Source organism: Genypterus blacodes, unplaced genomic scaffold (genome assembly GCF_046128005.1).
Source record: "Genypterus blacodes isolate CSIRO-AG114 ecotype Tasmania unplaced genomic scaffold, CSIRO-AGI_Gbla_v1 ptg000015l_1, whole genome shotgun sequence".
Taxonomy (NCBI): domain Eukaryota; kingdom Metazoa; phylum Chordata; class Actinopteri; order Ophidiiformes; family Ophidiidae; genus Genypterus; species Genypterus blacodes.
Window position 1 is genome coordinate 6882501 of NW_027466829.1, and position 10000 is coordinate 6892500.

Here is a 10000-nt window from a genome sequence, read left to right on the forward strand (position 1 = left end):
ACACACAGACACACACACACACCTGCCCACCAGGTTCCATGGACGTTTAGCTCCTAACTTCGGCTCTACCCTGTTCTGTTGGCTCCTCCCCCTCTTTTGTTATTATTTGTTTCATTCTTTTCCCTTTGATTCTTTATTCTATTCCATTCTTTCCCAGTACAAATCCTCCTGCAGGTCCGGGAATCTAACAGGCAACCTTCATGTTCCCCGCAAAACTCCTCCTTCATCTGCACTCATTTGCCTTTCAAAGCTAAATCTAATGTGTGTGTGTGTGTGTGTGTGTGTGTGTGTGTGTGTGTGTGTGTGTGTGTGTGTGTGTGTGTGTGTGTGTGTGGTCAGTGTCATGGTCCTCATAATGGAGTTACGCTGCGTCTGACTTTAACCTTCATCATCATCATCATCATCATCATCAGGTGTGATCCGGTTATTCCCTTGCTTCTCCTTACAGCTGAAGGATGAGCGCTCATGTAAACACACTGCACGCTTCCTGTTCACACACAGGGAACCCGGAAGTCTGCTTCCAGATTTGAGTCAATAAAGAGGAAAATACCTGGAAGTAGTCGGTGATGAAGGAGCCCATTTCAGTCTTCAGGAGCCACCTGCAAGGACAAGGAACAGGAAACAGGGGGTCTGTCAGTGATAACGTTCCTCACTGAACACACACACACACACACAGGCTCATGCACATGCACACACACACACACACACAGGCTCATGCACATGCACATGCACACACACACACGTATACATTGTTGCCTTCTGAGTCTGCAATGGACGCACGCAGCAGACGTGACTGAACTGAAGGACACATTTTGGACGCAGCCCGTTACCCCTGAACGCATCCTCACCATCATCATCATCATCATCATCATCAGACAGAAAGGGTTAATCACCTGATGCTCTCGTTCAGGGTGAAGAGCTCGTTGGCCTGCAGAGGTCCTCCCTGGAACACCTTCATCACAGCCGACTGGACGCTGAGACACACAGAGGAATACAGGGAAAGGGTCAAAGGTCAAGGTATCAACACTGAGAGAGAGTCGGAGTTTATAAGACAAGAGATGACAGAGCTGTGATCCTGGGTAAGTTTAAAACACACAAACACACACACACACACACACACACACACACAGAGGGAGGGAGGAATCCAGAGTAAAAAGGTCAACTCAGGTTTACCCTAAAGCTCTTAATCACATTAATAACTTGAAGGACCAAAGTTTAATGAAAAGCTGGAGTCCACTGAGGGGATGAGGAGAGAGGAGACACACAGAGGAGACAGACACAGGAGACACGTCCCTGCTTTGATCTGAGCTGGGGAGCAGGAAACACAAACTCTAGGGTTTAGGGCTAGAAATGTCAAAGTATTAAAGGAGAAGGAGAGAGAGAGAGAGAGAGAGAGAGAGAGAGAGAGAGAGAGAGAGAGAGAGAGAGAGAGAGAGAGAGAGAGAGAGAGAGAGAGAGAGAGAGAGAGAGATCCTGTAGGTATGTAGAGTAAATGTGTGTATCTGATCATCTGTGTCAGGGAGGCAGCGTGAAGAACATCTGAACTATGATCCAAATCACAGCAGAGGTCAAAGTTCATCTGAGTGCAGGTGAAGGTGTCCATATGTTCCTCTCCACACATTGAGTGTAGGTGCTGCAGCTCTGAGGCACAGGTGTGTGTGTGTGTGTGTGTGTGTGTCAGGTCTAACCCGGGCTGTGACCTGTGGGCGTGTCCAGACCGGGTCACCTGCAGGTCTCCGCACCTTCTCCTCACCTGGAGATGTTCCTCCTCCAGCTGCTGCTCTGTCTGATCCTCCACGTGTTCCGCTCACTTTACTTCATTTCCAGATTTATCTCACACACAAACTTCCCGTTCCGGCAGATCTGCGCTTCTGTTCGCTTCTCATTCTGTCGCGGTTCTTTCTAAACTTGATTATTGAAGTCGAGTTATTTCTTGAAATTTATGTGTGTGTGTGTGTGTGTGTGTGTGTGTGTGTGTGCTGGTCTCTGACTCAGCTGGGTGACAGGACGTGGGCCTGCTGCCTGCTGCCACCTCCACTTCCGCCCAAACATCCTGCCGGGCGGCGTGGACTCTTCCTGCTCACAGCAGGAAACGGGATGAGTGACTGGAGGCCTCAGACCATCCTGGGGGGCTTTACTGGGGCCAGGCAGGACCTGAGCCAGGGCCAAGATCTATAGAACCTCAGACGGAGCTTCGGCGTCACAGCAGGTCTTCGTCCTTCAGCCTGATTCGTCTTAAGAAGCTTTACTTTGTTGACCCGTGCATCAGATCAGATTGACTTTTGAATGTTAGTGGCTTCGTTCCTGTATGATGGCGCTGTTTCCCTCCTATACGCGGCCTTTAAGCTGTGTGGGCTCATAACACCTCACCTCCTCTGACGTCTGAGGCTGACACACATGATGGTATCTGTCTGTGTGCTGTTATGCAGACAGACAGGCTTGTGAGTCGCTCTGGATCGGATCAGCTCATGCTCTCTCATTTAGATTCTGTGTCTCTCTGTCGGTGGGAAATGAGTCCCGGGTCAGGGGAACGCCGTCGCCATCACAGCCGACAGTGTCACAGCACCGCCATGCATCGTGAGGGACGACGTCTTTAAAAGCTTTAATGTGCTCCATACTTTGTTTCCTTCCCTTCAGGACAGCAGGACTCAGTGTAGGAGGACTCACCTGTTCCAGACGCTGGCGTTGGAGAGCTGGAGGGACGGCGAGCTGGCGTGGAAACGAGCGAGGTCCGATAGAACCGGAGAGCTCATGAAGCGAGGCCTGGGGCGCCGGAAAGATCCCATCATGCACCCTGGCTGCTGGGCAGAAAGAAGGAAGAGAACAAGACAGTGGAGTCAGTCTCTCCCACACACACACATACACACACACACACACACGCACACACACACACACACACACACACACACACACACACACACACACACACACACACACACACACACACACACACACACACACACACACACACACACACACACACACACACACACACACACACACACACACACACACACACACACACACACACACACACACACACACGGTAATGAGATGCTCCTTGTCTCCTCTGAAGCATCCTGACCTGTGAGCTCAGAGAGGAAGTGCTCAGGTACGTCCTAACCAGGTCGACACACAGACGCAGCCCCTGACAACAGGAAGTGCAGATGTCACTTCCTGTTGACAGCAGGTTGGAGCCCTGTGGCGTCTCTGCAGCAGCGTCTGATTCATTTAGAAACTCCAAAACATCGACGTTCTCCAAACCTCAGCTTCCTGCCGCACGGCGCTGACCCGTCTCACTCCGCCTCGCCGTTCAGGAACCACAGGCGTCCCTTCAGGCTCGCTCTGCTCTGAACACGTGAACACGCCACCTGAGGGACTTCCCGTGTCGACCTGGAGACGGTTTACTGTCTGAGACACGTTTGACTCTGTGGGTTTGTGTCCCTGACGTGAGCGCAGCAGAGACTCTGACTCTGACTCTGACTCTGACTCAGACTCAGTGAGTTTAGGGACAGGACTCTTCTTCTTTATACGAGCTGTTTGAAGACGTTTATCCTCCAGATCCGTCCTCAGCTCTCTGATGTCAGACTGCATAGCCTCTTACTGATCCTGACCTCACTCTCAACCAATAATCAATAATCAAGTACAACAGCTGTTTAGACACTCAGAGTTCAAGTAAGTTTGTTTACACTGGAAACTCGGCTGTGACAGCTCAGGATCCACTGCTTCACACACACACACACACACACACACACACACACACACACACACACACACACACACCTTCCCTCCACAGTTGAATCAAAGCTTTCAAACTTAAAATCATTCAGTGCGTCTTCATTTAGCAGACGGACGGACGCCCCCCCCCACCCCAGGTCACCACCCAGGACCCCCTGGTGTCAGACTGGATCTCCTCAGCCCCGTGTGTTTCCTCCCCCAGGCCCTGTCTGTGCCGTCTCCTGAGATCACAGCCTCAGGGGGGAGGGAGGAGGGGGGAGACGGACGGGGGAGCGAGACAAATACACAATTGTTTATTTGTCTGCGTCCTGCCAAAGCCAGGGACGGCCCGAAATACTGATTTCTCTCTAGAAAGGCAACACGCAGAGAGGGAGAGGAACCTTTCATCTGCTCCAGAAACTCTCCAGGAGCTGTCTGTCTCTCTGCACGTCCGCCTGTCTCTTTCTCTCTCTCTCTCAAACCCTGACTGTTAATGAGCTGCTCCATATTCATGAGACACTTCAATACAATTACATTATGTTGTAAAATAATTATAAAACAGAGAGATGACACTGAGACAACTGTGGGAGGAAGAGTGTGTGTGTGTGTGTGTGTGTGTGTGTGTGTGTGTGTGTGTGTGTGTGTGTGTGTGTGTGTGTGTGTGTGTGTGTGTGTGTGTGTGTGTGTGTGCGTGTGTTGGCAGAGGGCTAAATGCCACCAAATGCTGTGAACGCTCCATGTGGTGAACTGTGCACACATGCTGCTGTTCCCACACACAACCTGTGGTCCTTGGCATGGTCTGGTCATGACACGCACACACACACCCACAGACACACACACACATTTACATCATAGGAGTCGGTTCACAACTGTCTCACCTTTTGCTCTGCAAAAGTAGAAGTGGGCATTAACCTGTCACCATGTGTGTCACAGTTACCGTGGCAACCCATCTGGCACACGCCAAAAGTAGTCATCAAAAAAAGGTCAAACACCCCCCTGCCCCACACACAACCACAGTGTGTGTGTGTGTGTGTGTGTGTGTGTTCGTGTGTGTGTGTGTGTGTGTGTGTGTGTCAGGTCACATCACCACACCTGTGGCATCCAAACACTTTCATACCACAAACCAACTGTTATAAGGTGGAGCAGTAAACAGGAAGCTATCGAAAAAAAACTATCTGTAGATTATTCGTAAAAAAAGCTGAGTTTTGAGACGATGCTGATTTAAACGTGTGAACAGAACTGTTTGATTCATACCCAGATTACCCAGAATGCCTTTCACTGATGCCTCCAGTGATGTGAGGGTGAAGTTTGCTTTAGCTGAGGCGGTTTGGGTCGATTCTATTTGTGTTTGCATGCGAGCTAATCCTCCAACACGAGCCCCCTGTCATGAGAAAGGACTCAGAGAGACTAATGCAATTACTACAGGCTGAGAGAGAGAGAGAGAGAGAGAGAGAGAGAGAGAGAGAGAGAGAGAGTGAGAGAGAGAGAGAGATTCTGTAGGTATGTAGAGTAAATGTGTGTATCTGATCATCTGTGTCAGGGAGGCAGCGTGAAGAACATCTGAACTATGATCCAAATCACAGCAGAGGTCAAAGTTCATCTGAGTGCAGGTGAAGGTGTCCATGTGTTCCTCTCCACACATTGAGTGTAGGTGCTGCAGCTCTGAGGCACAGGTGTGTGTGTGTGTGTGTGTCAGGTCTAACCCGGGCTGTGACCTGTAGGCGTGTCAAGACCGGGTCACCTGCAGGTCTCCGCTCCTTCTCCTCACCTGGAGATGTTCCTCCTCCAGCTGCTGCTCTGTCTGATCCTCCACGTGTTCCGCTCACTTTACTTCATTTCCATGTTTATCTCACACACAAACTTCCCGTTCCGCTTCTGTTCGCTTCTCATTCTGTCGCGGTTCTTTATAAACTTGTTGCGTTCACGTTCCGCCGCTTCACGGACTTCAGATTGTAACAGATTCGTGTTTTTTTACCTGTGATCTCGCTCCAAAGTCGCTCCTGCTCCTCCGCGGCTGGATGAGCGCGTCTCCGCGTCCTTACAGGCGCAGACCGGGGCAGCGAAAGCACTTCAGCTCTTCATCATCTTCATCTTCGGCTCTCATGCTGCGCCGCGGCCACTCGCTCCTCTGTTCTTTGCCGCCGCGTCTCGGTTTGTTCAACAGGCTGCGGGACCGAACGGTCAAGTTAGATGAACGACTAACGGCTCGCTTCCTGCCAGGATTTCAAAATAAAACATTCCTACCCAATCTGTCAGAACAATGTCGTCACTGTCAAACATAGAATCTTGCGAGAAAGATTACCAGTTCATCCAGTTCATGCCCTCTACTGTTGAATTACACTGTGACAGACAATAAAGCTTCTGAGTCTTGACCCCATGAAGCTTATAAAGTAAAACGTTAGTAAAGTAACATGTTAGTAATGTCAGTCATGCACTCTGATATGAGGTTTTCTTTGAGCCTGTGTGTGTGTTGGACATGCATGCATACTGGCTGCATTTGCATATTATCACCTCTCATATTTGGGGAGCTTTTGTTGAAACATTTGCATTTGCACATTTGGTTGTTTCACGCTGATGATGCAGCAGGAACCAAATCGTTTACTGGAACAGTGATGCAATGGTTATTTAGTTCAGTTAACTGGATGTATTTACTGTATTTAGTGGGAGCTTGTGTCAACACACAGACTCAGTCTTCAGACTGTCTGGGGTTTTTTTTTCCCGGCATCAGAAATGTAATCTCTTGGTTTAATGGAAGTGTTGCTGCTTTTGGTTGAACAGAAGTATTGAGTTTCTTCCAGAGCGTGTGGTGAATGTGCCGTGTTCGGTTCAGAGTCCTGTGTACAGTAAACAGTAATTACAGGGCGATGTCTTGGTTTGGCAGACCTCCTCTGTGCTTTAAGAGAGGCTGAGCCGCTGTTACAGGAATAAATTCACCGTTTCAGCCTCAGCCTCAGTGTTCTGCTTCTACTTCTGTACTCAGCAGTCATCTGATATTCTGGTTAAGCAGGAAACGTGGCACCAAACTGCACTCCTCACTCTTTTTTCTATCTGCTGTAAGTGTGAGCGGTTGCGTGTTTTGCGTGGACAAATTTCTACACTTTAAATTTGAAATTTCCGGTATCGGTCGGATCAATTTTCCAACTTAACGCAGTCGAGGTGTGAGGCCCCGCCCTTTGCAATATGATTGGCTTATAACACTAAATATAATGAATATTCATGAGGGGAAGTTACAATAACAACAACAATGAAGAATGAGAAGTTCAAGAGTTTAAGAGTTTAAGAGATAGAAGAACGCGACGCTGCTGCTGATTCAGTAAAGTCAGAGTTTATTTCAGAACTATGAAGGAGTAAAAGAAGAATGTATCACTTAACCCTCATTGGTTGAACTATTTATCATCTTAAACTGCAGCGTTACAGCGCCACCTGATGGACAAATTTAGTTACAACAAAAAAAGCAGCACAACACAAATAGCAACAGGTTAGAATCAAACAGTTTGGATGTTTAATTCATTTATTATGTAAGAAATCTGCTTCACTCAACGACTCATTTACTCTGACAACTCTTGATTATAAAAGGATCCTTTTCAGAATAAAAGCTCACAAAAGCCAGCAGGTCCAGCAGTTGGCGTGAGATTTAAATTTAGACATAACAGAAGTTAGTGTGATTGGCATGTTGATGTTCTCAGTGCATAGGACTTCAGCTTCCTGCCACCTGAAGCTCAGTCACTCCATCTTACTGAAGCAGGTCAGATGTTTCCCTGCAGCAGCTGAACCGCAGCTTCCTTGTTGTGCCTCCTGGCCTCCTGCAGAGGAGAGCTCCCCCATCTGGTGGAGGAACAAACCTTCATCAAACTGCTGTCCTTCACTTCAATCTGTCTTCTTGATTGATTCTTACTTATAATTGCATTTGGGTGAAACTTGTCAGGATGCAAACAGCAGCTTGGCGTCCCGATGCCTCAGACTTCCTGCTGTCTCACTGCTCACCTGTCTTTGAGGGCAGGGTTTGCTCCACTGTTCTCTAACAGGAAGCGGATGACCTCTGTTTGACCCTCGGCAGCCGCCACGTGTAGAGCGGACCGGCCGTCGTAGTCGACAGCATTGACATCCACTCCGGACAGGAAGTACCTGCAGACAACCACAGACGAGCTCATCAGCTCAGACTGACAGAAGTGTTTCTCACCTTCATCATTTGTCCTTTTGTGTTTAAAAAATCAGGAACTATCTCGATTGAAGAATTGTCTTCTCATAGTTAGCGAGTGCTGATTGATGTGAGTTTACCGTCTGAGCGAGCCGACGTCTCCTTTAAGCGCCGCCAGCAGGACGTTCATGATCTGGTATCCCTGTGGAGGAGACAAGGAGATAAGGAGACTTTGAAATGGAACACTGGGGGGTACAGGTCTGGGATCAGGAGGATCAGGACTTTACCTCTGATTCAGTTTTCCACTGTCTGTAGGCCAAAACCTGCCGGAACGGAGTCCTGATGTCAAAACTGTGCAGCTGAAACGTGGAAATCAGCTCCTGGAATATAATATAAACAGTTTGTGTTGATTTAATTTCTTGCATGTTTGACATTGATTTACATGTGAAGATTGTGTGCAGGAGTAAGAATAAGAACAAAGACAACAAAGCTAATATCAAATTAAAAGTGCGACTTTAAAACTTGTTTTTGTGATATTTTGCATTTCAGACCCCTAAGATAAATGTAAAGACCCAATCCCTTTCATTCGGGGCAGTGACCTGGCAGAAGTGGACGCCTCTCCAGGGGTTTCCAGAGGCGTCGGGCTCAGGAGAGAACGCCATCAGCCCCAAGACTCCAGGGACCACAGCCAGCAGGGAGCCGTGACTGCTGGACACGGCCGGGACAGACGTCTGCAACACATGAGACAATGACATGTCTCTGCCACTTGGGACAGCGGCGTCCCAACAGGAAACACACGGTAAGCCCCCCCCCTTTTAAACAACTAAAACTAAAACAAAGACGTGTTGTGAACCTTGTAGTGGAAGGTTGTGGAGTAATCCTTCATCCCTGCCACCTGCATCATGGACAGCATACTGCGTGTTGCCCCTGGCGACAGCACCTGGTCACCTGACAGCGGGCAGAGGCCCCCATTGGCCAAGGACGCAGCCATGGCCGCTCCTGACTCACAGGTGACCTCTGTGCAGGAGCACTGGCACACACACAGACAGGGTTTAACTTCTTATTCCTTTATTTTAGTATTCTGCAGGTTGTCTGGCACATAAACCATCTCTGCATAGACATTATGGGATGTAGTGTTTGGGGGATGGAGGCGTCGTACCTGCAGCATGAGATCCAACGCAGCGCTAATGTCCACTTTCTCTGGAAAACACTGAAGCACAGCAGGTTAGACAGAGGAGGAGGAAAAGGAAGAGGAAGTGAAACAGAGCTTTGTTTACCTTTTTCTCCTGCAGGTAGAAGCTCAGAGCATGAAGCCGCACACTGGACTGAGAGCCACTGTGATAGCTGAAGGTCAACGCAAAGGTCAAGTTAGGATCAGAGAGATACATGTCTCTCTCTCTATCTGTGTGTGTGTGTGTGTGTGTGTGTGTGTGTGTGTGTGTGTGTGTGTGTGTGTGTGTGTGTGTGTGTGTGTGTACCTGGTGCAGTTCAGGTTGGCGTGCTCTTTGTTGCAGAGCCTTCTGATGACGTTCAGCACCTGCAGATCAAACAAACAAACAGAGTTGTGGTCAGTTCATCTAAGAAGCTCTTCTTCATTCATGCTCTTCATCATTTCTCCAGACTGTCTTCTGCTTCACTTACTGAGTCATACTTCTCCTCTTCCTCTGCACACAACCTCCCTGCCAGCTACAGACACACAAACACAACATCAGAAGTGGTGTCATCGTCAGCAGGAAAAGCAAGGAAGGAAGGAAAAGAAGGAAGGAAGGAAGTACAGAAGTGAGTCACCTGCAGTAGAGACGTGGTGACGATGGCTCCAGTCTCGGTCAGTGGACTGTGAGGAATCCCTGTTGAGAGAAGCGTGTGTGTTACTGCCCTCTACTGCTCAGGGTTTCATCTTTTTAATCATGTTTCCGGTCCGTTTCTCTGTTTGGGCCTTCATGAGAAGAAGGAAGGAGGGAGCACCTGTCTTAGTGAGGGTGAAGGCTGAGTCGTATCTGCTGTACTCCTCCAGACCCACGTATCTGTGGACCAGGTCAGAGCCCAGCAGGTCCACAGCCACACCGTAGACCAGGGGCCAGGACGCCTCGCCCAGAACCAGAGGGCCGGCCCAGTCACCCAGAGACAGCCTGACAGACAGACAGA

The 10000-nt window shown here is 49.0% G+C and overlaps 2 protein-coding genes across 8 annotated transcripts in view; both read right to left on the bottom strand.

Moving 5' to 3' along the window:
- The window catches only part of prr5l (proline rich 5 like), a 9982-nt gene extending 4101 nt beyond the window's left edge, over positions 1 to 5881 (bottom strand). For 2 of the 7 annotated variants that reach the window (XM_076136910.1, XM_076136918.1), the window contains exons 1-4: positions 5693 to 5881; positions 2668 to 2798; positions 894 to 974; positions 551 to 599 (exon numbers count right to left, since the gene is read on the bottom strand). In XM_076136910.1, coding sequence (XP_075993025.1) covers positions 551 to 599; positions 894 to 974; positions 2668 to 2789 — 252 coding nt within the window. In that variant the 5' untranslated portion in view covers positions 2790 to 2798; positions 5693 to 5881. Of the gene's footprint in view, positions 1 to 550; positions 600 to 893; positions 975 to 2667; positions 2802 to 3045; positions 3313 to 5485; positions 5661 to 5692 lie in introns of those variants that run through there. The other 5 variants (XM_076136873.1, XM_076172117.1, XM_076136889.1 and 2 more) reach the window with 5 other exon arrangements.
- Positions 5882 to 7041: 1160 nt separating this feature from the next.
- Positions 7042 to 10000, bottom strand: part of glsl (glutaminase like) — a 6313-nt gene continuing 3354 nt past the window's right edge. The window contains exons 10-21 of the mRNA XM_076171214.1: positions 9821 to 9984; positions 9644 to 9702; positions 9497 to 9541; positions 9334 to 9392; positions 9133 to 9199; positions 9015 to 9065; positions 8709 to 8885; positions 8455 to 8586; positions 8143 to 8235; positions 7996 to 8057; positions 7702 to 7842; positions 7042 to 7542 (exon numbers count right to left, since the gene is read on the bottom strand). Coding sequence (XP_076027329.1) covers positions 7464 to 7542; positions 7702 to 7842; positions 7996 to 8057; positions 8143 to 8235; positions 8455 to 8586; positions 8709 to 8885; positions 9015 to 9065; positions 9133 to 9199; positions 9334 to 9392; positions 9497 to 9541; positions 9644 to 9702; positions 9821 to 9984 — 1129 coding nt within the window. The 3' untranslated portion in view covers positions 7042 to 7463. The remainder of the gene's footprint in view (positions 7543 to 7701; positions 7843 to 7995; positions 8058 to 8142; positions 8236 to 8454; positions 8587 to 8708; positions 8886 to 9014; positions 9066 to 9132; positions 9200 to 9333; positions 9393 to 9496; positions 9542 to 9643; positions 9703 to 9820; positions 9985 to 10000) is intronic.